The sequence below is a fragment of the Astatotilapia calliptera genome, chromosome 15 (assembly GCF_900246225.1).
Source record: "Astatotilapia calliptera chromosome 15, fAstCal1.2, whole genome shotgun sequence".
Classification (NCBI taxonomy): domain Eukaryota; kingdom Metazoa; phylum Chordata; class Actinopteri; order Cichliformes; family Cichlidae; genus Astatotilapia; species Astatotilapia calliptera.
Window position 1 is genome coordinate 40,097,024 of NC_039316.1, and position 27,033 is coordinate 40,124,056.

The 27,033-nt window shown below is 43.0% G+C and overlaps 1 protein-coding gene across 3 annotated transcripts; it reads left to right on the forward strand.

Moving 5' to 3' along the window:
- Positions 1–591: 591 nt before the first annotated feature.
- LOC113006795 (gastrula zinc finger protein XlCGF26.1-like) lies at positions 592–17,459 on the forward strand. 3 transcript variants are annotated; one of them, XM_026142979.1, is made up of 3 exons: positions 592–671; positions 15,222–15,272; positions 15,363–17,459. In XM_026142979.1, exons 2-3 carry the CDS (start codon positions 15,228–15,230, stop codon positions 16,710–16,712), a joined length of 1,395 nt encoding a protein of 464 aa, XP_025998764.1. In that variant the 5' UTR covers positions 592–671; positions 15,222–15,227; the 3' UTR covers positions 16,713–17,459. The 3 variants fall into 3 exon arrangements, with proteins under 3 accessions (XP_025998764.1, XP_025998763.1, XP_025998762.1); XM_026142978.1 differs by lacking the exon at positions 592–671 and adding an exon at positions 6,609–6,637; XM_026142977.1 differs by lacking the exon at positions 592–671 and adding an exon at positions 6,866–7,144.
- Positions 17,460–27,033: the final 9,574 nt, after the last annotated feature.

A 27,033-nucleotide genomic window follows, 5' to 3' on the forward strand; every position in this document is an offset into this window, starting at 1 on the left:
CAGAGTAAACAATGTGCTGACAGATGCTCAGAGACAGTAAAAACAGTAAGGGGTTACGGTTAGACCCAGTGCAGGACGCTCTGAGGCCGTCCTAGTAAGGAAATCAAACATCTGAACTTCACCTGTGTAAATGTTACAGCAGAGATTCTTAAAGTCAGGGCTGTGGCCCTCTGGTGGGTGGTAAAAGTACGGCCCGAGACATCATTTATAATAAATCTACAGATCCTATTTAAATTATTCTAGGAGTGGCTCCAAAATCAAACAGATTTCTCTGTTCAAACTTTCTTTGACTACATTTTTGTCATTCATTTAAATAATTAATGATAACATGTGCATTTCAAAAAGAGTATGAACTGAAAACACAACAAGGCCGAGTGTCATGGGCCTGGGTCTGAAGGACCCAGGGTTTTTGAATAAGTATTGACTGTGTATTTTTGGTGCTGCTGTCCTTTGTTTCCACGTGTTTGTGTATAGGTGGGTGTGTGTGGGTGTGACAGAGCACCGGTTCTTCTGGCCTGGTGGGTGTGTTAGCCAGGAGCCTGGCCACACTTGCAGAGGAGAATCACACACACCTGGAGCTGATCAAGCCTCGTCGGGGAGCTATTTAACAGTGTGGCTGAGTGCTCCTTGATGGGGGATTGTTGTGTAAGACTCCACGGCAGTGTCTTAGCGTAAGTTAAAATCAGCTAGCGTATAACGGCGAGAGCGTGTGTCTTGATGGCTGCCTCTGGTATTTTTCCAGTCAAGAGAAACAAGGGAGTCAAGGAAACACACAGGGATTTGTCATTTTCTGCACTGTAAATAAACGCTCTGTTCACTACACAGAGTCCAGCGTTTGGGTCCTCCTTCCCCACGGTCTGCCACTCAGACCGTGACACGGACGGCTTTAAAAACTACTGACTCTGTCAGATGATCTCATCGCTGTTTAAAAATGAATTAAAAAAAAAACCAAGTGCTGAATCATTCATTAATACAGACTATTAGAGTAACAGGTGTGTAGCATCGCTAACTAGCTAGCAACAAACCTCCAACATAGTGCGTATGCAAGCGGTTAATCTAGCGAACAAATTCACAACAGAGTGATTTTAGAACTATAAGCTATTAACTATTAACTATAAGCACTTTGCACTTTGCAATAAACTAGAGATCTCAGACCTACCATTTATCAGCTCAAACATCCAACGACATGAATGCTTTAAAAGCATCAACATCAGCGCTTCTCTGACAGCATGGTGGGAGTTTCTAAAATTGACAGCGTCTTCATTAATCCCATGCAAACGTACACCTATCTGGAACAACCCTGACATATTACAAAACAATAATATGATAAACTTTTCAGATTGGAGTGGTAAAGGAATCAAATATTTAGAACATGTACTAGAAGGAACAGAATTTATTTCATTTGACAGACTAGTTACACAATATGGGATCAACAAGAAAAGATTTTTAGAATATCAACAAATTAAATCTATAGTAAAAAAGAAATTTAAACCGGGTCAAGTTGAACTACAAACACCACCAAGTGTGGTTCAATTTCTTACTCTTAAACCCCCCAAATTACTATCCAAAATATACAGAATGCTTTCTAAAACAGATGAATCAATATCACTTCCTATTGCAAAATGGGAAGCGGATTTATCAGTTAACTTAGACCTAAACTTCTGGTCTCAGATTTGCTTAAAAACCTTTCATCTAATTAGAAATCCCAGTCTTCAATTAATTCAATACAAAATATTACATAGAGTGCACTATACAGGTCATCGGATGTTCAAGATGGGCTTTACGTCTACCAACAACTGCTCACACTGCCAAACCAATTCACCGGACAATTATATCCATGCTCTTTGGTTCTGTCCACCAGTTCAGAAGTTTTGGCGCGAGATATGTGAAGACTTATCGAAGTGTCTGAAATGTAACATTCCAACTTCCCCCTTAGTGTGTTTGTTGGGCAGCTTAGATAATGTTACTTCAGAAAAGAATATAGCCCATATGGTTTTCACTGCCCTATGCATAGCCAAGAAAACAGTCCTCATGAACTGGAAAAATAAAAATAATCTTAATTCTAACCAATATAGAAATTATCTATTAGATTACATTAGTCTTGATACAGCCTCTGCCACCACATCAGATCAATTGCTCTGGGCTCCTTTGATCAGCTCCATCACCTAGTGGGGGTGGGGGGTCATAGTTTGGTCCCACCTTCACTGTTGTGATTGGTGTGGGGGTAGGGACAGGCTTAGGGCGTCGGGGGGTTCCCCGGAGGCATTCTCCTTGGGGGGCTCAACCCGGGGTAGCGGTCATGTCCGGTTAGGGGCTCTGTTGGCTCTCAGGTGACTTGTTTCCTCGCGGCTGCGTGCAGCGGGACTAGGGGAGGGTCTGTGCTGACGGGCGTGGGTTACTGACCTGGTAGCCTGGCTGTCCCTGGGTGGGTCCAGGGTATGCGTGAGGTTCTGGGGGCGCTCCGTCTCTGGGCTGGGGCCCGGGCCGGGCCTCGGGGGCTTGGGTCCTGGTTGGTGTGTTGCTGGGGTTGTGGGCGGGTGGGTGCATGGGGGCCCAGCCCTGGAGCAGGGTGCCGCCGGTGCATCGAGCCACCTGGGGGGCTCTTCAACTGGTGGGGAAGATTGTCACATCTTGCAGGAGCTTTCCTCTCCTCAGGGGCTCTCTCTACAGGAGGGGGAGATACAGGAGAGGTGGAGGAAGATCTCAGCCTGGGTGTTTATTGTCTTATGTAGTCTGGAAGAAGAGTGGATGGTGGGGTGGGTGCAGTTTTCTCTGTGGTGGGGTTGGGTGGACTGTCCTGGGCTCTGTGGGGCCGGGAGGCGCTGCTGCGCTGAGCCCCGGTCTGAATGGGCCTGGGCCCCCTTTCCCTGGTGGGTCGCGGAGTATGGGGGTGCCTACTGGGGTCAGCGGGGGAGCTGGCCCCAGGGAGGGGTCACTTGCCCCTCCCTTCCTTCCCTCCCCATCTCCAGCTGCCTCCCTCTTCCCGCTCCATCACAACCACCCACACATGCAGGACCTTGGAGTAGGGGTATGTCACTGCAACTCCCCCTGGCTTCTGCTCCGCGGCTGCTGAGTGAGCCCTCATCTGGGACTCTCCTCAGCTCTTTCTGGGACAGTGGCGCGGCTGCCCCTCTGTTGGTCTTCCTTGGTCTCTTGTGTTCTGGGGGCCTCTGGATGTCTGGAGTTTTGATCTCCTCCATACCTGCTTCATGCCCTGGAGGACGGGGCTGTGGCCCCCCCACACCCTCTAGCAGATCATTACATGAAGGAACCTTTTAAAAAACAAAAAACAAGCGCGTCCATGCTCACAGGTGTTCACACCCACAAACTACACCCTTTTTGGCTCCTACCTCAAAGCACACTGTGTTCTGTTGATCTTATGTGCTGCACAATAATGTTTAACATTTAGTATTTACTGTCATATTCCCATATATCATTGTGATGTTGTTTATTCTATTACTCTTGTTCTCTTCTGCTTGTGTTCTTTTTTCTTTCTCAGCAGGTGACCCAGGTGATTGATAGATGCATTTTTTTTTCTTTTTTTCTTCTTTTTTTTTCTTTTTCTGCTCATTCTGTTGGTTTTTGGTTTTTGCCCTTCTCCCCCGTCCCTCTTCTCAGCTGTTTCTCTTTCCCTCTTTCTTTCTCCCCTTCTTTCCCCCAGTCAAGTCTGTCCCATGTTCAGTAAGTGAAAATAAAATAAACAATAAAAGGTGAATCAAATGGACCATTATGGCAAGGCTGGGATGGTCAATTTGGTAAAGTAAATCCGTTGGGCATCTTTCTTTGCCTTTAGACAACAATTCTGATGGCAAAAGAGCCAAACGGGACAGACAAAAAAAAAAAAAAAAACTATAAGCTGATAAGCTGTGTTTTGTTTTTTTTATAACAGTGACATGGTTGTATTTACCTTAATTAAACGAGTCGTCAGTTGCAGTAAACCAGCAAAAAACTCGGGCTACGTAAAAAGTGTAGAGGGGCGTGTTTGCGGTCACGTCCAGCAGGTGTGTGGGCGGGAGCGTTACACAGTCGCTCCACCTCAACTCACTACGCAGACTCTGGCTCCTAATTTGCAAGATGGCAGCCTCCACAAGCGGGATATTTTGGCTTCATTTTTGCACAATGGGAGGAGGCGGTGTCGTGTCGTCCATCTTTTATACAGTCATTGGTCGAAAGCATCGGAGCGGCTACAACCATCATCATCTGCAAATTATGCCGGGCGACAGTCGTAGCAAGGAGATGAAGCACTGTTGAAATATGGGGAAAGCCAAAAACTGCGCTTCCTCCACTTCTGTAACATTGATTCCTTAATGTTGAATTCTCTCGCAGCTGTTCTGTTCCCATGTTGTTGCAGTATATTAATAACTAACCTCGTATTGTGGATGAATAATCTCAGTTGTTCTCCTGACTGAAGTTTGCCCCGTGTATAGCATCCTGCTATGCAATTGCATTTGTCCCTGACCACCAGAATCCCTCACGTTAACTTTTATAAAGTGGAAAAAAAGTTGGTGTTCATCCTCCAGCTTCACTGTGCTAATGTTATGCTAACATAGCTGTGTTGCTAGCAATAACGTAGCACAACATTATATAGCCCAACTTCAGTAACCCTGCAAACGTCACTGCTGTTTAGTTTTCTGTCTTCATTTACGTTGGAAGTGATAGCAGAGCTGTACGTTTTAAATTGTTTCCAAAACCCCGCAGTCAGGACATGCTATATTGTATTTAGATAGAAGATAGTGAGCTAACTTCCTGCTAACTTCTAACTCCGTTAAATGTCATAAATTCCGTTTTCATGGATGCCTGGATGTTAAACTCAATTGTTACACCTGGTAGAGCAGAACACTGATCATTTATTAAAGATGAAAGACTTTAGACAGTTTTTCAACTCTCAGTAATGCCATAGTGATCATTTGATATATGGATCTGCAGCGGAGTTAAGTCCCAGACATGGCTAGTGACGTCAGACTTAAGAACCGGATACCTTTCTAATGTGACGTTGTTGTCCCTGGCTCTCTTTCTCTGTCTCTCCCTCCCGCTCTGTTCCTGTGCTACTGAGAGTGTAACTACCAGGGTTGCCAACTCCTCAGTAAGGAAAATCGCTATTGGCTATTGACGTCATCGCCTAATTTGCATACTTGGTCATGCTAATATAATTGTAACCTACGTTGTTGGAGAGAGAAATAACATCGTGGAAGAAACATAAAGTGAGTAAAAAACGTCCTAAATGCATTTAGAATTTATTTAGAACTACGAATTAAATTTATTTTAGCAATTATTGTTTTTTGTAATGTCACAATTGCAACCCTGCTCCTTTATCTGGGCTTGGACCGGCAAAAGTGACCTGAAATAGGCACTCTGGTGGAGTTACTTTGTGTGTGTGTGTGTTTATAAGTAGTTTTAAACCTGATCCACAAAACAGCATAACAGTAAAAGAAGAACTGACTGCGTTACAGTCAGTGCGGGAGCAGCGGCTTCGCTCATGTGCGATTCGTTTGCAGTTCGGATGCACAGGTGTGAACATCTCCTGCCCTGATAGCAGCTGGGGGAGGACTATCCTCCGCCTGTGAGCGCTTTGGCACGGGCGAGGTGCCCACGGCAGCACCCGCTGCTTGTTGAGAGTAAGAGCGATACGTGCTTTCACGTCAAAAAGATGTCATAAATAAGTCTCCAATAACACCAGAAAAAGTCGCCAGATTTGTCGCTAGTCGCTTATTAGAAAAAAAGTCGCTAAGGGGGTCTGAAAAGTCGCTAAATATAGCGACAAAGTCTCTAAGCTGGCAACACTGGTAACTACTGTCCCTCCCCCCTCTTCCCAGCGCAAAGCACAAGGCTAGCATGTGGAGTGAAGCGGAAAAAAAGTGGAGAGAGGGTGAGAGAAAGGAAAAAAAACAAAACATGGCTTGCGATAAGGAGCCGGCTTGTGTCGTTCACGAGCCATTTCGTTTGCGATCGACACATCACTACTAGTGATGGTAAATTTGATTCTTGTTACTGAATCGGATTTAATGAGTCACTCACCAAAGTGAATCGGGTTTTTGAGTCCATTGATTCACTGAGTCAGTTGACCAGAGAGTGCAAAAAATTTACATTTTCACTCAAACTTAATTTCTTTCTCTTTTCATGTAAATCCTACTGCTAAGATGAATGATTCTAAAAAAAAAAAAAACAACTATTTTATAGAGCAAAAAAGAGCAAAAACATTTCTAAAATTAAGCAATTTCCTATTAAAATTGCTTAATAAACATTTCTTTTGTTAATGGTAAATGGTAAATGGCCTGTATTTATATAGCGCTTTACTAGTCCCTAAGGACCCCAAAGCACTTTACATATCCAGTCATCCACCCATTCACACACACATTCACACACTGGTGATGGCAGCTACATTGTAGCCACAGCCACCCTGGGGCGCACTGACAGAGGCGACAGAGGTTTATTTTTATTTTATTAGCATTTTCCTTAAATGTGTTAAATATATATTTTCTCATCTAAATGTCCACTGAGCTGTGAGCCAGAGGGCGGTAATGCGCCTTAACATTGGTTGCCAACCAAGAAGAAGAAGAAGCTGTGAGCCAGGAGGGAGGGGGTTAGTGAGTCCTGAGTGATTCGCTTACGCTTATGATTCAGCACAGGAAGGGAGGGGGTAAGTAGCTCAAATGTGCTGTTAGCATGTTAGCAGAGCGATGCTACTGTGAACCGAGAAGCTATTTTCTTGATGTGAGCTTCTACTCAGGGTTTTTTCTTCCAGTTCAGAGCAGATTTTTTTTTGTTAAGATACTGGATGTTGTGTTTTTCTCCACAATTTTAATTATAAGCTAGATACATTGCTGCTAACAGCAACAGGGATGAGTCAGTGAGTCAGTTGGGCCTGTGAATCATGATTCATGAGTCAGTAAAGTGATTCTCGAGTATTGAACGATTTGTTCATGATTCGCGCATCACTAATCACTACTGTCCAGTCTCTGAGGTGACAGCACTGCTGTGGCTCCTACAGCTTCATGCACAGCCTGCAGAGCTGATGGAGTCTGCTCTCAGCTGCACAGCAGTGAACACCAGCAGCACCACCCGTTAGCTCACAGTGCTCCCTCTGCTAACAAAGGACTGTGGGCTTCCTGTACCAACTGACAGGATCCAGCTCTGCAGACAGATGGTAACACATCACCGCAGCACAAATAGCACAGGTCTAATATATGCACGCACGACTCGGTGTGAATGTGACCTTTAACCCTGATGACCGCAGTGTGCGGGTTGGTGTATTTCACAGTCAGTGGCTAACGTTTGGTCCTGCATGCTAACTGATAACCTTCCTGGAAGCTGAACAGCGTTTGTTTAATTCACCCTCAGCGTGACTGAAGGCTCCCACTGAACATGCTCTTTGTTCCCAGTGACCACATGTTCACCCACGTGGCGCACACACTCTTCTTTTACATGACCTCAGTCACATGTTTGTGTTTGCCTCTTACTTTGTAAAACACACAGGTTGCAGCTGTCTCACTGTCGACTTACTTTGTACTGATTCATTAAAGATTCATCCAAGCTCTGTGGTTTCTAATAATTCTGGAAAGGTTATTGTTTGATCTGTGTTTCTGTCCTGATTATTACGAGGTTCAGTAAGTTCTCAACCAGTGTCGGTGTTGATGTTGGTGCTGTTCTCCTGAGGCGCTGTAACACTGAGTCATTGGTCCAAGCTGTTAGAGCTGAGGGTGTGTAATGTTGGTGAAACATGGAGTTTTATTGTGGTGATCTTGCTGTTTGCATGCTTGTTGTTCAATGTCTGTCCAGGGCTGAGTTTGCTCTGTGGGGCCGATAGGTTGGTCAGGAAGTAGCTCTAAGGTCCTTTAAGACTTTGTGGGATTTTGTAGTGTTTTCAATTTCATTTGTGGCAGGAAAACATAATTTTTATTAATCAACCCAGAGAATTAAACCATGTTGATGTTGGACGAGCTGGGATATTTGAAATAGGCAATTATAACTCATAATTATATTTTAATAATAGGCATTTGTTACGTAATGTGATTTATCTGATTATGTTTGTGTGTCTGAGGATGTTGGGATGACTTATAGTTTCCATTTTGTTTTTAGATTTGCTACAGAGCTGATTTTTTTTTCTATTTATGTCAGTGCGCCTCAGGGTGGCTGTGGCTACAATGTAGCTTGCCATCACCAGTGTGTGAATATGTGTGTGAATGGGTGGATGACTGGATATGTAAAGCGCTTTGGGGTCCTTAGGGACTAGTAAAGCGCTATATAAATACAGGCCATTTACCAGTTTACCATAAATAGAACCTGTTTACAAGGTTCACGATTCCTGGCATTCCCTCTTCAAGTGTGGAAACAATATAATTGCACATAAGATAAAGTGTCAGGAGTGAGCAGCAGTACAGATTTGAGCAGTACAAGATTAAAAGTGGCAGTTAGTACAGTACAGTACGGAGAATGAGGTTTTGTTTTTTTTTGTGATTACTGATAAAGTGAGTGACCAGTGCAGAATGTAGAATGTACTTGAGCAACTTTAGGACAGCTTCTGTGTGCATCCTGTGGTGTGTAGTGTGTGAGATGTGGTTCAGGTGTCGTATGGCTTGGTGGTAAAAACAGTTTTTAAGTCTTGTAGTCTAAGCAGACAGACTCCTGTAACGTCTGCCAGATGGTAACAAGGAGAACTGCTGATGTGCTGGGTGGCTGTGGTCCTTGATGATGCTGTGTGCTTTATGGTGGCACCGCTGGAGATAAATGTCCTGAATGCAGGGCTCGCAAAATTTCAAAATCCCTGGTAGCCCTTCGGGCAGGGACTCTTCAGTTTTTGGTAGCCCAAAATAAATTTAAGTAGCCCGAATAAAAAAGGTAGCAATTTTTTGATTGATGTTTTGTTTCCCGTTTTGTTTCCTTTACAATATTATACATTAAAGTATAAGATTGTAAAGGAAACAAAACATTAATCAAAACAATTGTTGAAACACAAATTACAACATTGTATAAAAATTACAATCATCAACTTAAATACTTGGTTCTAATTGAATAGACATTTCTATGAACTTGTAAAAACTGTGTAGGACATGAATCAGTCTCTGTCAGATCCTGAATTTGAAATTTCCACTGAAGTCACGGGTAAGAGGCAAGTGGAACCAAGATCGAGGACGTTTGCTTTTTGAAGTTTGCAAAGACTGCTAAATTTTCCCAGTGGTAGTTCACTCTTTGCAACATAGTACGCTGTTCCTTTTGCAATTGGTGTTTGTTCTGGGAAAGATATTGCAGACTGAGCAATAATGCATTTCTTGCATTTCTCATGGGTTCTAATGGGGGCCTTTCTTAAAATGACTGGTCCCAGTAACAAAGGCGCTTGTCGACTCAGAAATCGAGGGAAAACCAACAACACATCCGGCAGAACATTATGTTATTTACACGGGTGCACATAAGTGGTCCGCATGTGCGCATTCACTGTCAAAATAAAAGACGCGCACCAGATAAGAAGTTGCAACGTGCGTTTGCGTCCATATAAAAGGCAGTGTTTTTGTCCGCTAGAGTGGGATTTTCACGGCACATCCTGCACCACGTCTCTGTGCGTTCATCATTTGTTTGAAGCCAGCTCACCTCCTGCAACTACTTGTCCGAGAATACGTGCTTCTTTTGTGGTTCGGACTCCTTCTGACATTTCTTTGGAGGTGGAGGAACATCACAGTAATTGCTTAAAGGAGCTTCTTCGGCATCTTTAAGAGTTCTAAACAAATGTCTGTCCTCCAGAAAATCTTACAGTGGGGCAAAAAAGTATTTAGTCAGCCACCGATTGTGCAAGTTCCCCCACTTAAAATGATGACAGAGGTCAGTAATTTGCACCAGAGGTACACTTCAACTGTGAGAGACAGAATGTGAAAAAAAAAATACATGAATTCACATGGTCGGATTTGTAAAGAATTTATTTGTAAATTAGGGTGGAAAATAAGTATTTGGTCACCTCAAACAAGGAAAATCTCTGGCTCTCACAGACCTGTAACGTCTTCTGTAAGAAGCTTTTCTGTCCCCCACTCGTTACCTGTATGAATGGCACCTGTTTGAACTCATCATCTGTATAAAAGACACCTGTCCACAGCCTCAAACAGTCAGACTCCAAACTCCGCCATGGCCAAGACCAAAGAGCTTTCGAAGGACACCAGGAAAAGTATTGTAGACCTGCACCAGACTGGGAAGAGTGAATCTACAATAGGCAAGCAGCTTGGTGTGAAAAAATCAACTGTGGGAGCAATCATCAGAAAATGGAAGACATACAAGACCACTGATAATCTCCCTCGATCTGGGGCTCCACGCAAGATCTCATCCCGTGGGGTCAAAATGATCATGAGAACGGTGAGCAAAGATCCCAGAACCACACGGGGGGACCTGGTGAATGACGTGCAGAGAGCTGGGACCAAAGTAACAAAGGTCACCATCAGTAACACACTACAACGGCAGGGAATCAAATCCCGCAGAAAAAAAACAAAAAAACAAACAAAAAAAACCAATCGTAAGTACTCAAACAATAGTATGTACAATATATACAGGATAGCAGCATTAATATAATGCTGCTATGATCACTCACCAATCAGTGCTGTCGCTCTCTATACACAGTTCTATACACAGTTCTATACACAGTTCGCGCGATTGCAAAGTGAAAGCAAAAAACAAGCGCAAATTCAAACGCGATTTCAATATGTCACATATTGACAGTGGCTCACCGATGCCAATGACATAATTACCCAGCTACATTTCCGAAAGAATGCAAAAGCATTGACATATATTTTTCCTTCCTACGATAGGCCGATGGGCAGGGCAGAGATAGATTTTGGTAGCCCGACTGGAAAAATCGCTAGCCCCGGGATGTTGGGCTAGCGATTTTGCGAGCCCTGCCTGAATGGCAGGAAGCCTCATGCCAGTGATGTGCTCTGCTGCCTTCACCACCCTCTGTAGTGATTTTCAGAAAGTAGAGTCGCTTGTGAGCTTTCCTGATAGCAATGTCTGTGTGAAGGGTCCAGGAGAGATCCTCAGTGATGTAGACTCCAAGGAATTTAAAGTTGGTGACACTTTCGACCTCGACACTGTTGATGTTGATGGACTGGTGTTCCCTGACTGGTCGTTTCTGGTAGTCCACTATCATTTCCCTTGTTTTGCTGATGTTGAGAGTCAGGTTATTTTCCAGACACCACTTGTACAGCGCTATCACCTCCTCTCGATAGGCCATCTCATCGTTGCCTGTGATGAGGCCTGGTTGTGTCATCCGCAACCTTGATAATGGTGTTGGACTTATGTTTAGCAACGCAATCGTGTGTGTGAACAGGGAATAAAGGAGGGAGCTAAGCACACATCCCTGTGGCATTCCTGTGTTTAGGATGTGATGAGGAGGTGTGCTTACCTGCTCTCACGACCTGGGGCCTGTTCGTGAGGAAGTTCAGAATCCATCTGCAGATGGGTGTTCCCAGCCCAAGGTCGACGAGCTTCGAGGCAAGTTTTGAGGGGATGATGGTGTTAAAAGCCGAGCTGTAGTCGATGAAGAGCATTCTTGAACATGTTTTTTTTTTTCCAGGTGAGTGAGGTTGGTGTGCGTTGTTAGGGCGATGGCATCCTCTGTAGTTAGGCGAACTGAAGAGGGTCCAGCCTGTCAGGGAGGGAGAAGCAGATGTGACCTTTGACTAGCCGCTCGAGGGACTTCATAATGACAATGTCAGTGCAACAGGGCGGTAGTCATTCAGACAGGAGACCGCTGATTTCTTTGGGACAAGAATGACAGTGGATGTTTTGAAGGATGTGAGGACCACTGACTGTCTCAGGGAGAGGTTGAAGATGTTGGTGAACACCCCTGCCAGCTGGTCGGCGCACGCCCTGAGAACCCAGCCTGGGATGCAGTTATAGCCTCACTGTCCTCCTGAGGGTAGAGGATCTGCTCCTTGTTGTCTTTATATGCGTCAGGATTCCCTGAGGTAAAGACAGAGGTTCACGCCTTGACCTTAGTATGATTGTCTTTAATTACCTAGACTTTCTGATTTGTATATTTGCAGACGGTGGTTTTGGTGATGATATCGTCTATAGATTTATCAATATATCCAATGACAGAGTCTGTGAGTTCATTGATGTTGCTATGAGCGGCATTCTCAAATATCTGCCAGTCAGTTGTCTCAAAGCAGTCCTGGGGAGGGAAACAGTCTGTGATATAATGTGAGCCACCTTCATCTCAGCTGACCTCAGAGAGTTGATTCTGTTCATCTGGACATTTTCCGTGGGAGAAACATTTCGGACACACAGGTCACGCTGATGTCTGACTTTAAAAATGTATGATTTCATAAAACAGTTGTACTGAGTAAATTACTGAGAAAGTGTTCCTCTAACTGGTTTAAAGCGGATTGTGCTAAAATGACATGAAGACATGAAATGAAATAACCTTTGCCTTAGTTCAACCGGGATGAAAGGTTGGAGATGGTAAATGGTAAATGGATTGGTTCTTATATAGTGCTTTTCTACTCTATCTGAGCACTCAAAGCGAGATGGAGTGGATGATAAGGTGTAGCTAGATATCGCTGGATCTCATGTGAACAGAGAGATTGGATTAGGGCTGCAACGATTCATTGAGTACTTCGAATAAGTGGAGTACAAAAATTCTCCACAGAAATTCTTTGATGCTTCATTTAACAAACTGGACTGGACTCATAACTCAGACGCCCTCTACAGGAAAGGGCAGAGCAGGCTGTACCTGCTGTGGAGACTCAGGTCGTTTGGAGTAGAGGGCCCACACCTGAAGACCTTCTATGACTCTGTGATGGCCTCAGCCATCTTCTATGGTGTGGTCTGCTGGGGCAGCAGCATCTCTGCTGGGGACAGGAAGAGACTGAACAGGCTGATCAGAAGGGCCAGCTCTGTTCTAGGATGCCCTCTGGACCCAGTGGAGGTGGTGAGTGACAGGAGAAAGGTGGCTAAGCTGTCATCCCTGTTGGACAACATCTCCCACCCCATGCAGGAGACTCTGACAGCACTGAGCAGCTCCTTCAGTGGGAGACTGCGGCACCCACGGTGTGGGACGGAGAGATTTCACAGGTCTTTCCTCCCCACTGCTGTCAGACTCCACAATAACGACTTTTGCAGCTGATCAAACCCTCACATGTGCAATAAGACTACTATATGTGCAATTCTTCTTCTGACGAAGTTGTATTTTTGTATTTTCCCACTCAGTTGTATATAGTATTTGTATTTATATTTTATTCCATTGTATTTTATTGCATTCCAGTGTTTTCTAATTTCTGCTACATAACTTTGCACTTTTTCTGTAACAAAACAAATTTCCCACCTGTGGGACTAATAAAGGTAATCTTATCTTATCTTAATGGATGGCTCTGTAGCATTAAATGATGTAAACGTGTTTCACCCACATGTGCGACTACAAACAGACCTGCAATAGAAATGCATTTAGGAGTAGCGTGTGAATATAAAGTGTAACCACATCAGGCCCACGCAGCCCGCAGTTTTAAACAAAAACAATGATAACACAACAGCACTCGACTGGGCATACATTGGAGCTCCTCGAGGCATTTTGGGTCGGTTCATTTTGATTTTGCTGTACCTGTCATGGTCCTGGGTTGGTGACCAGTGTTTAGTGTTGTTCTCTGGATACGTCCACGTCGGATTAGGCCAGCACATCCTCGTCCATCCGCCAAATCACACCGATTTTGGCCATCCACCAAACTACATTGATGCCCACAATCCTCCAAACCACACCAACGATGGCTGCCATCCAAGTCACCTGAAGCTCTTTGTCTCCGTCATCTTCTTCATTGGGTTCCAAGAAAGGCCCTCCTTTGCCATCGTCGTACTCAGGATCTATTGGCCAAGGATCTTCGCCATCAAAGGTGGCCTCCTGAACTGTAGCGTTGTCGCCTCTTCCCACGTGGTCGACCTCCGGAGCTGCTTCCAGTACGCCGCCGCTGCTTTCCGCAAGGTTGGCCTCCAGACCCACTTCGCCTTCGCCCCTACCACTTTCCACGCGGTCGGCCCCTGAACTGTATCTGCACTGCCGCGGCTTTCTGGACTATTTGTTTTTCTTTCTGGTTCCGTTCCTGTGTTTTCATCTGTCTGTCTGTCGCATCGCACCATCATGTTCCCTCATAGTGCTGTGTGTTTCCTCCATGCATCTTGTGATTCCCAGTTCGAGTTTCCCAGTTTCTGCTGTAGTTCATTGTTTCTAGTTTTTGGTCAGTTTTCTCGTGTTAATGTTCGGGTTTCGTACAGCCACTAAAGCTGCCTCCCTTAGTTACTCCTTGGGCCATGTGCACACTAATGCCTTTTCGTTTGAAAACGTGTCTTTTCTCTCCATTTTGGCCTTCCATCTACACTGAGACAGTGTTTTTGGTCAAGGAAAACTGACCTTTTTGAAAACGCTTTCCAAAGTGGATACATTTGAAAACGCTGGTTTTGCATCGCAGTGTGCCCTGCGAAAACGCAGGCCTTTTGAAAACGATGACGAATTTTAGTCATGTGATGCATTCATGTGACCAATTCAACCAAGATGGCGGACGGCATTGTACAGCAGTTATTTTGTTTGCTCTCAATTTTGACAGCCATATCAAAGATTAATATCAGTTCGGACATCCTCCAGATAGCTTTTCCTCAAATTCTTTAATTCTCACTCACTTTTGCAACTTTGTACTTTTGTGTTACTTGCAGCAACTCCACCTCATTGTTAGTCCATTTAAAAAACTTGATGCTTTTCCTAGACATTTCAAAGAGCCGGAAAGTAAATAAACGGCAGACAGAAATAACGCAGGTCGAATCATCTTACGTTTCACGCATGCGCAGTACAGCAAAGTAATTGTTTTTAGTCGTTTTAGTGTGGATGCACAACTGTTCAAAACTGATTGAAAACAATAGTGTGGACGTTTTCAGTTTTCAAATTTGTCCAGATTAGTGTAGACGTAGCCTTGGTTTCCCGTGAGTCCTGCATTTGGGTCTTTCATCCTTCCTCCCACACAGTTTATCAACACCTGCCAAATGACTGAACCAGACTTGTTGCTGGCCCTGGAGATCAACACACCACTGCCTAACAACAGGCTTGCTGATATGCAAATTGACAATTGATCAATACCAATGAGTAATGCATCCATATTAAATAAAAATATGCAGCTTCAGAGTTCAATATCTTTATGGTCTAAAGGTAACTGCCAGCAAGTGTTTGGATTGTGTTTGATTATCAATGATGATCTTTTCCATCCCAACAGGAGGAGATGGAGGAGCAAAGGAAGAGTTTAGAAATTGATTCTCCACAAGCGGTGAGGAGACAGGTTCATACACATGCTAACATGAATTCAGTGACATTGTCTCAGGACTGCAGGTTCACAGATTAGTTTCTGTCACTACAGGAACAAAGAGGAAAAAATGGCCAGAGACCTCAGCACTGCAGTGGGCCTGACAAAGCTCACCCACCAGCCGCAAAGGGAAACAGAGTGCATCGTTGTGTCGTCTGTGGAAAGGCTTTCGCCAAGATGGACCACCTCAGAAGACACCAACGCATCCACAGTGGGGACAGACCCTTCATCTGTGAGCAGTGTGGAAAGGGTTTTACTCAGTCGAGTGATTTAAAAAAGCACCAGCTCATCCACAGTGGGGTTAAACCATTCAGCTGTGAGCAGTGTGGGAGGTGTTTTATTCGGAAGAGTGATTTAAAACAGCATCACTTCGTCCACAGTGGGGTTAAGCCATTCAGCTGTGACCACTGTGGAAGGGGTTTTACCTGCGTTAGTAAGTTACAGAGACACCAGCTCATCCACAGTGGGGTTAAACCATTCTGCTGTGGTCAGTGTGGAAGGAGTTTTAATGAGATGAGTGATTTAAACAGTCATCAGCTCACTCACAGTGGAGTTAAACCATACATCTGTGATCAGTGTGGAAAGGCGTTCACTTGCATTAGTAAATTAAAACGACACCAGGTCACCCACAGTGGAATTAAAGCATTTGTCTGCGGCGAGTGTGGAAAGGCTTTTACAGAGAAGGGTGATTTGAAAAGACACCAGTTTGTCCACAGTGGGGTTAAACCATTCACCTGTGAGCAGTGTGGAAAGTCTTTTACTTGCCCGAGTAAATTAAAAACACATAAGCTCATCCACAGTGGAATTACAGCATTCACCTGTGAGCAGTGTGGAAAGGGTTTTGCTTTCAGTGGGATCTTAAAGAAACACCAGCTGATCCACAGTGGGGTTAAACCATTCAAGTGTGATCAGTGTGGAAAGTGTTTCACTCGCAGGGATGATTTAAAAACACACCAGTTCACCCACAGTGATGTTAAGCCTTTCAGCTGTGAGGAGTGTGGAAAAGGTTTTGTTAGCCACAGGAGCTTAAAAAGACATCAGCTCATCCACAGTGGGGTTAAAGCATTCATCTGTGGGGAGTGTGGAAAGGCCTTTACTGAGATGGGTGAATTGAAAAGACACCAGTTTACCCACAGTGGGGTTAAACCATTCAGCTGCGATCAGTGTGGAAAGTGTTTTAGTCAGAAAGGTGATTTAAAAAATCACCAGCTCCTCCACAGTGGAATTAAACCATTCAGCTGTGGTCAGTGTGGAAAGGCCTTTACGCTGATTACTAACCTACGGAGACATCAGCTCACCCACAGTGGGGTTAAACAGTTCAGCTGTGGTCAGTGTGGAAAGGGCTTTACTCATAAAAGATACTTAATAAACCATCTGCAAACCCACTCTGGACATAAGCAGTAAATGTGTGACGTCTGTGGAGAAGCAGCCTAAAACCAAAGCATGGACACTCCACAGTGGCATCCATCGTCTGCCTTTTATCCAAATTATTGGAGTTCTGAAGTAACACTGTAACCAGAGAGACCCTCAAATCCCTCTCTATGGTAATAACATCATCGTATCATTTTAAAATCTTTTGATTCATAAAATGTTATTAAAGAATGAACAGTGGGGTGCTGGGATCGCCACTCCTTGCTTTGTACACTATTCTTACTGCTTTCTTTTAAACATACTGAGTTTGTCATTGTTTTATGTTAATCCCCCCCTGTTGACCCAGTAGAGCAAGTATGGAGCTACATACAAACAGTACAGTTTTTAAAGACAATCCATATTTACAAGTCCTCTTTGTGTAATAAAGTTTTTTTCTTAGAAAAAAAACTGTTAAGATGTGTTTCATGGGGTGGGGGTGGGGGGCAACTTCATTTACAATCTAACAATACACCTATGAACTTTAGTTTTGGATCCATCATCAGTTTCAACATTGTTTATGCTGAATTTACTATTATGATTTATTGGTTGATTTCCAAATGGATAGTGGATGTTCTTAAATTTTATAATAACCCATTTATAAGAAACAGTTTTTATACCTTTACAGTACCCAGGAGCTGATCCAGGATTTCCTCACTGACAAACACAGTGGTATTTAAATCAAGACATTCTAATTAGTGTCATGGTCCTGGGCCATGTGGGCCCAGTATTCTTAGTTTTCATGTATTTTTGTATTTTGTTCTTTATTTAGGCCATGCTTCCTGGGTTGATCTGTTACGTTGTTCCTTATGTGTTTTCCCTTCGTGACTCTTACCCCCTGTGTGCCCCTCTGTGTATTTATGAGCCCTCGTCTCTCTTTGTGCTTTATTCTATGTTTTCCCCAGCCCGTTATGTCTGCGTTCTCCCCGTGCTCTCTCTCCTCCTGTTTGAACCTCTGTGTACTTCCTGCTTTACTTTGCCCATCTCCCATCAGTGTTACGTCCACTCCTGCCGTGTCTTGTTATGATTATCAGTGTCACCTGTGTTCCCCGTGTGCATCCACTTCCCCTGATCTTCCCTCATGTGTATTTAGTCTCTGTGTTTCGTACAGTCTGTGTCGCGTCGTCTGTGTTCCCACCCTCCGTGTTTCCATGCCCGGTCTATTATATTCCAAGCCATAGCCTTACCTTAGTTTATTCCCAGTTTAGGTTTCTGTTTAGTTATTGCTCTTGTGCTGCCCTTATTCTGGTTTGCTTCTGTTGTATTCATCAGCCACAATAAAAGGCTCGCTTTTGTTTAAGTCCACTTCCTTATCACTCGTGTCTGCACCTGAGTCCTCCACGCACTTTCCACTCGGTCCGTCACAGCGGACCGTGACAATTAGTTTAAATACAGTATAAAAAGTAAAGGACTAAGTACTGAACCTTGTGGTGGGTTATAAGAAGGAAGGAGGCCAAGGACTAGTGAGTGTCAGAGCCACTAACCAGGACGAAACAACAAATATCCAATGTGTACCTTGAGAAGATAGCCACAACTAATCACGTTAAGGAGCAGATTTACAGATTCCCATAGGTTCACACAGAACCAGTGTGGAGCACGCTCACTTCTTCTGAAGTGTTGCTGTAATGCACACTTACACACCTCCTACTGTCATCAGTCATCAGCCCAACTGTTTCTCGTCGATCAGTCGTGTAGTTTTAACAAACTTCACAGGAAAAAAGATGGAAATGTTTAACCCAGAAAAGCCTGATGTAACACTAGCCCTACATTTTATTATTGTGTAGTAAACAGAGGCTCCCTCCATCAGGAGCAAATGACCCCCCCCCCCCCCCCCCCCCCTTTCTTCCACAGGACCCCTATGACAGTGGGAAGGAAAAGCTCCCTTTTAACAGGATTGTGGGATTCCTCTGTATTATTGCAGGGCCTCTACCTTACAATGTAAAGGGACTGTTGTTGTGATTTGGTGCTACATAGGTAAAATGTAATAAATTTAATCCTGTTTTTGTGTGTGGGTTTTTTGACCACTCAAAGCTTTTTCCAAAACCCAGAATGCCCAGTAAACCCAAAGCACTCGTGCTGGTTCCAAGGTGGTCCCAGTGCTGTGGGTTTCCTGTACCAGTCCATCAGATGTGCTGACCCTCTGATAGACTGTTTTCAGGTGAGATGGTGCCTTCGATGAGCCTCAGGCTATGTCCACACTAGCCCAGATAGATTTGAAAATGGCGTTTTTGTCGGAAAATGCTCCGCGTCCACACTAGCATTTTCAGTCGTTTTCACAGAGTTGTGCGTCCACATTGAAACGGCCGAAAATGCTTACATTCCAGTCCTGTGCATGCGCAAAAGCGAGTGAGAACTCGCTGGCTCCTTCCACCCAGTGTGTACGTCTTGCCTGATCCAGTCTGTCCGTAACAAAAAACGGTTGCATTTTCGCTGTTGACCAAACGCTCCACCAGGAGATGGACGCAGGACTCGTACGCCTCATCCTGGCAGGGGCGGATCTAGAGAAAAATTTTTGGGGTGGCATGGAGATCAGATAGGGTGGCAAAGTCGAAGCCATTTCTTTACACATTTGCAGGTGCTACGTTTTCTAATACATGCCATATATAGTCAAAATACATCAATTTTTGTTTAATATGGCATAGTCTAACATTCTTTTTGGCATTAGCCGAAATAACTAAATATTTCAGTTCATAGCCTATACAACAAATAAGCATATATCCCAATAAGTACAAAATCCAGAAACCTACACAATACAAGGTGGATTAAGTTGGACTTGTATTTTTAATTAAGTTTCAAACTCTTTTTATGTTGGAAATACATTCAAAAGTGTATTACATCCTTACATTTACACCAAAAGGTCAGAAATCTGCACTTAACAGAAAACACTGAACAAAATATATGAAAAAAACAGTTTTCACCATCAGGATTCACTAGTCAAGTACTTAAATTTGAAAATGGCGTTTTTGTCGGAAAATGCTCCGCGTCCACAGAGTTGCAGTCTTACATGCCTCTCTGCAGCTTCTCTCCTCCTGCTACCCCCCCCCCCCAAAAAAAACCCCACATCTCCATAGAGACTGTGTCAGCTCCCAAACAGACAAAAAACAAACTAAAAACCAGCAATAAACAACTTAAACATAAGATAAGATAGAACTTTATTATAAACTTTATTATAACATAAACAATTACAAAGAAAGAACAATAAAGTATCCACATCTGAACCAAAGAGTAAAACAGTGAAATGTGGATTATTAAATATTAGGTCTCTCTCCTCCAAGTCTCTGTTAGTACATGACTTAATAATTGATCAACAAATCGATTTACTCTGCCTTACAGAAACCTGGTTGCAGCAGGATGATTATGTTAGTTTAAATGAATCAACACCCCCGAGTCATTCTAACTACCAGAAACCTCGAAGCACAGGCCGAGGGGGCGGTGTGGCAGCAATTTTTCACACCAGCTGTTAGGTATTTTAGTACCATGGGAGCATTTACTGGATATTGTTTTATAGTGACATCATGCAGGAAAACTCTGTCATTCAATAAGGCCCCTTTGTTTCAGTGTTTTTCTCTTTGACCCAAGAATTGATGTGTGAGAATCACAGGCTGGTACAAGGTTGAAATACCACAGAGATCACTCCCTCAGCTACATTAGTTTCTTAATCTTTTAGACGCCTGTTGAAGGCCAAATGGTTTGTTTCAGATTTCACTAATGTACGAACTCTTCGTTTTGTGCCTTGAAAATATGTCGCTGAGATAATCACAATTGTAGCTGAACTAATAAACTACACAAAGGATGCTTCTTCACCCAAGGGCAGGAAGACGCTGCCTTATCTTGGTCTGTACTGGTTTAAACTGATAATCTGCTGTCTCATGAATTTTACCCTCTATATAAACTGTTGTACTTGTGAATAAAGTGGAGTCACTTTGGGAAGACAATCTAAAGCAGTCTCTGTTTTCTTGTTCTCCCAAGCTGCTCCCGAGCTCGTACTAACACGCTGAATGGCATGCTTGAATATTACTTGAGAATATATTTGACTGTGTTACAGACTAAGGGACATTCTCTGCTGATAGGTGAAGGTACATTCTCTGCTGATAGACGTCCACGCCTCGGAGGAAGCCGATCCACGGAGTAGGCCCTGGAAACAGTTTCCTTCACCAGCCTATTAATTAATGAAAGACCAAGACAGACTTTTAATTCATTTGAAAGCCTGATGCTTAACATTGTCCACCCCAGCTGTAAAACTCAGAAACCAGTCTTACTTGTTATCATCTATCGTCCACCTGGGCCTTACACAGAGTTTCTGTCTGATTTCTCAGACTTTATATCTAATTTAGTTCTGAGCTCAGATAAAATAATTATTTTGGGTGATTTTAACATCCATGTAGATGCTAAAAATGACAGCCTCAACATGGCATTTAATCTGTTATTAGACTCAATTGGTTTCTCTCAAAATGTAAAAGAACCCACCCACCACTTTAATCACACTCTAGATCATGTTTTAACATATGGCATAGAAACTGAACTTTTAACAGTGTTTCCTGAAAACCCTCTCCTGTCTGATCATTTCCTGATAACATTTACATTTACAATAATTGATTACACAGCGGTGGAGAGTAGACTTTATCAAAGTAGATGTCTTTCTGAAAGCGCTGTAACTAAGTTTAAGAATATAATCCACCCACTGTTATCATCTTCAATGCCCTGTACCAACATAGAGCAGAGCAGCTATCTGAACGCTACCCCAACAGAGGTCGATTATCTTGTTAATAATTTCACCTCCTCACTACGTACGACTCTGGATACTGTAGCTCCTGTGAAAACTAAGGTCTCAAATCAGAAGTACCTGACTCCGTGGTATAATTCTCAAACACGTAGCCTAAAGCAGATGACTCGTAATCTGGAGAGGAAATGGCGTGTCACAAATTTAGAGGATCATCATTTAGCCTGGAGAAATAGTTTGCTGCTTTATAAGAAAGCCCTCCGCAAAGCCAGAACATCTTACTATTCATCACTGATTGAAGAATAAGAACAACCCCAGGTTTTTCTTCAGCACTGTAGCCAGGCTGACAAACAGTCAGAGCTCTTGTGAGCCAACAATCCCTTTAACGTTAACTAGTAATGACTTCATGAACTTCTTCACAAATAAAATTTTAATCATTAGAGAAAAAATTACCAATAATCATCCCACAGATGTAATATTATCTACAGCTACTCTTAGTACCATTGATGTTAAGTTAGACTCTTTTTCTCCAATTGATCTTTGTGAGTTAACTTCAATAATTACTTCCTCCAAACCATCAACGTGTCTTTTAGACCCCATTCCTACAAAACTGCTCAAAGAAGTCCTGCCATTAATTAATTCTTCGATCTTAAATATGATCAACCTATCTCTAATGATCGGCTATGTACCACAGGCCTTCAAGCTGGCTGTAGTTAAACCTTTACTCAAAAAGCATCTTTAAACCCAGCAGTCTCAGCTAATTATAGGCCAATCTCCAACCTTCCTTTCATATCAAACATCCTTGAAAGAGTAGTTGTCAAACAGCTAACAGATCATCTGCAGAGGAATGGTTTATTTGAAGAGTTTCAGTCAGGTTTCAGAGCTCATCACAGCACAGAAACAGCTTTAGTGAAGGTTACAAATGATCTTCTTATGGCCTCTGACAGTGGACTCATCTCTGTGCTTGTCCTGCTAGACCTCAGTGCAGCATTCGATACTGTCGACCATAATATCCTATTAGAGCGATTAGAACATGCTGTAGGTAATACAGGTACTGCACTGCAGTGGTTTGTATCATATCTATCTAATAGACTCCAGTTTGTGCATGTAAATGGAGAGTCCTCTTCACACACTGAGGTTAATTATGGAGTTCCACAGGGTTCAGTGCTAGGACCAATTCTGTTTACATTATACATGCTTCCCTTAGGCAGTATCATTAGAAGACATAGCATACATTTTCACTGCTATGCAGATGACACCCAGCTCTATCTGTCCATGAAGCCAGATAACACACACCAATGATTTAAACTGCAGGAATGTCTTAAAGACATAAAGACCTGGATGGCCGCTAACTTTCTGCTTCTTAATTCAGATCAAACTGAGGTTATTGTACCCGGCCCTGAAAAGCCTAGAAATATGGTATCTAACCAGATTCTTACTCTGGATGGCATTACCTTGGCCTCCAGTAACGCTGTGAGGAACCTTGGAGTCATTTTTGACCAGGACATGTCCTTCAACGCACATATTAAACAAATATGTAAGACTGCGTTCTTCCATTTGCGCAACATCTCTAAAATTAGAAATATCCTGTCTCAGAGTGAAGCTGAAAAACTAGTTCATGCATTTATTACTTCCAGGCTGGACGACTGTAATTCATTATTATCAGGATGTCCTAAAAACTCCCTGAAAGCCTTCAGCTAATCCAAAATGCTGCAGCAAGAGTCCTGACAGGGACTAGAAAGAGAGAGCATATTTCTCCCTTTTTGGCTTCCCTTCATTGGCTTCCTGTTAAATCCAGAATTGAATTCAAAATCCTGCTCCTCACATACAAGGTCTTAAATAATCAGGCCCCATCTTATCTTAATGACCTTGTAGTACCATATCACCCTATTAGAGCACTTCGCTCTCGCTCTGCAGGCCTACTTGTTGTTCCTAGAGTATTTAAAAGTAGAATGGGAGGCAGAGCCTTCAGTTTTCAGGCCCCTCTTCTGTGGAACCAGCTTCCAGTTTGGATTCAGGAGACAGACACTATCTCTACTTTCAAGATTAGGCTTCAAACTTTCCTTTTTGCTAAAGCATATAGTTAGGGCTGGACCAGGTGACCCTGAATCCTCCCTTAGTTATGCTGCAATAGACGTAGGCTGCTGGGGATTCCCATGATGCATTGAGTTTTTCCTTTCCAGTCACCTTTCTCACTCACTATGTATTAACAGACCTCTCTGCATTGAATCATATCTGTTATTAACCTCTGTCCCTCTTCCACAGCATGTCTTTTATCCTGTCTTCCTTCTCTCACCCCAACCGGTTGCAGCAGATGGCCCCGCCCCTCCCTGAGCCTGGTTCTGGAGGTTTCTTCCTGTTAAAAGGGAGTTTTCCCTTCCCACTGTTGCCAAAGTGCTTGCTCATAGGGGGTCATATGATTGTTGGGTTTTTCTCTGTATCTATGAAGCGCCTTGAGGCAATTTATGTTGTGATTTGGCGCTATATAAATAAAATTGAATTGAATTGAATTGAATTGAATTAAAGTTTATTTTTCATTACATTAGGCCACGTTGAAGAATACTGTGTCTACAACAACTGAATGCGGCGATTTCCATGTTGATTAGCAAACCGTCTGACAAACTCATCCAAATCCAATGCTTTTGTGTGTTTGGATTCAATACTGAGTATAGACAGATTGGACAGTGTTTCCTCTGTCATAGTTGATCGTAAATAGTTTTTAATTATCCTCAAAGCAGAGAAAAGTCCTTTCACAAGATGCACTGCTGACAGGCTACACTACAGCTATTTTGCACAGCCGGAACAGTTCAAAAAACACATCATTATACGACTCCAAGAAACTCACAAACTGTAGGAGAGTGGTAGGAACTGTTTCATCACTCTTTGCAAGTCTTTCTAAGACTCGCCTAATCTGAGGTACTTCATGCTTCAGATCGTCAGTATTGGAGTCATAAGCACGGGCAAGAAGTAGTACATCCTCCTCTCTCAAAAATGTGCCACTTGATGGATTTAATGCCTGAACACCTTTCATAATATTACAGTTCAGCCTAGAAAAGCGTCTTTCCATTTCTCCCATCATACAATCTATAACTGGGTAGAATACTTGGATTCTGAACATTTGTTTGCTGTCTGGGTCTGCATGCTGTCCAAGGGTAGAATTAACGAGAGAATCATGAAGTTTTCTTGCTTTCTGTATTGATCGTTTTGGGATGTGTTGGGTTGAAATGCCACTTTTTTCACGTTTCTACAATATCAGTCCACAGGTCATCAAAAAAGGATTCAGTTCGGTAATAAACCATAATAGAATCACTCAATACTTTTCTGAAGAGTGCAAGGCAACCAACAAAATTCAGATCCATTTGAACCAGAATGCCCTTTGCTTCTACAGCTCTCTGTGCATTGTTCTCTGATGAGATCTCTTCTAGTACACGCAAAATTGCAGGCAACCTGTTCACGATATTGCGACATGCTATATGTCTAGAAGACCAACGTGTCTCACTAAGGCACTGCAGTTCTCTTGGTACCCCATGAAACATTTCCTGCTGCACTGTCAGCCATTTCTGATGGACGTAAGATCCAGATATGAATGTGTATAATCGTTCGAGCAAAGAAAAGAAATTTCCTGCATCAGGCACACTTTGGACTGCATCTACTATGACAAGGTTTAAGCAGTGGGCACTACAGTGAATGTAGAAAGCATACTTTGCCACCTCCTTTATCCTAGCTTGTACACCAGAATGTGACCAACTCATCACAGATGCTCCATCATACCCTTGGCCAACAAGGTTCTGTCTGTAGTCCAGCCCATGTTTTTCTAAACAGCCAATAATCTTGCTGGTCAGCCCAGCAGCATCCAGTCTGACTGCCTCTTGAAACCCTAAGACAGCGGTCCCCAACCTTTTTTGCGCCACGGACCGGTTTATGCCCGACAATATTGTCACGGACCGGCCTTTAAGGTGTCGCGGATAAATACATCAAAATAAAACTAGTACCGGTACCGAAAAAAAGAAGATTTATTCATAACACACGTGAAAAAACCCGGGAAAACCGAGTTAAGGATAAAAACGATAACAAAATAACGCTGAAACTGTCACGGTGAGTGAGGTGAGCCGTGTGGAGGAAATGAAGGAGGATCCAAATGCAGGCAGTCGTGAAGGTGTAAAGGTGGTTTATTGAACATGAAAGTAAATACAAACGGCAAATGGAGCTAGAACTAAACTATACTGGGATCAACTAAACTACAGAGCACAAACCTTAACGAGAATGACCAGAAGAGACTAACGGCGGACAGCAGGGAGAACACACGGGTGAGACATGGTAGAAACGCAGATGAGGCAGGGTGGAATACACAGACGGACCAGCAACAACAATGACGGAAGACATGACTTAAATACACAGAGAACCACAGGGGAATTACACACAGGTGGTGGACACAGCTGGGAATAATCAACAAGACGAGACAAAGGTAAAACTGAACACACTCACATGAGACGCAGACCTTCACAATAAAACAGGAAACAAAACACACTTTACTAAGACACAGACTAGACAGAGACAGACTTGAAATGACATATGAAACTAAACCCACATCTTAAACCCAGATAAACAGAAACATGGAACTCTAATAATAGACATAAACATTACCATAACACGACAAGAGAACAAGAACACAATCCCTGATGCAAACTTAAATCAAAACACAATAAACTCAAAATACTGGGTCCAACGGACCCAGAACCGTGACAGAAAAACCGATAAAAACCGTGAAAACCATACATTTCACACCTGAGCCTTAACTCTCGCGGCCCGGTACCAAACGACTCACGGACCGGTACCGGTCTGGGGGTTGGGGACCGCTGCTTTAAAACACATCTTTGATCCTAAGGCCAAAAAATGGCCACGCCCCAAAAAGTGCTAAAAAAATTTATATATTAATATTTAATATATTTTCCACCTTAAATGAGTCAGTCTTTTAAAACTAGTTCTGCCTAAAATATTCATATCAAGTATTAATTATATTTTCAGTGTTTTAACCCTTTAAATCCCAGTTTCTTTACATGAGCGCACTGTTTTTTTAGCCGAAAAAAACAAAAAACTTATATATTTTCCATAAAATACATTTGAAGTAATATTTGGGTGCTATTATAATTAGAACTTTAGATGGGCCAAAGATTGGCACCAACATTCATTTTGATCCGCCATTATTTTTTTTGCATGAGCACAGTAAATATAATGTAATGGTATTCAAATCAATTCAATTCAATTCAATTTTATTTCTACAGCGCCAAATTACAACAAAAGTCGCCTCAAGGCGCTAAATATTGTACAGTAGATCGCACAATAATAAATACAGAGAAAAACCCAACAATCATATGACCCCCTATGAGCAAGCACTTTGGCAACAGTGGGAAGGGAAAACTCCCTTTTAACAGGAAGAAACCTCCAGCAGAACCAGGCTCAGGGAGGGGCGGGGCCATCTGCTGTGATTGGTTGGGGTGAGAGAAGGAAGACAGGAAAAAGACATGCTGTGGAAGAGAGACAGAGGTTAATAACAGATATGATTCAATGCAGAGAGGTCTGTTAATACATAGTGAGTGA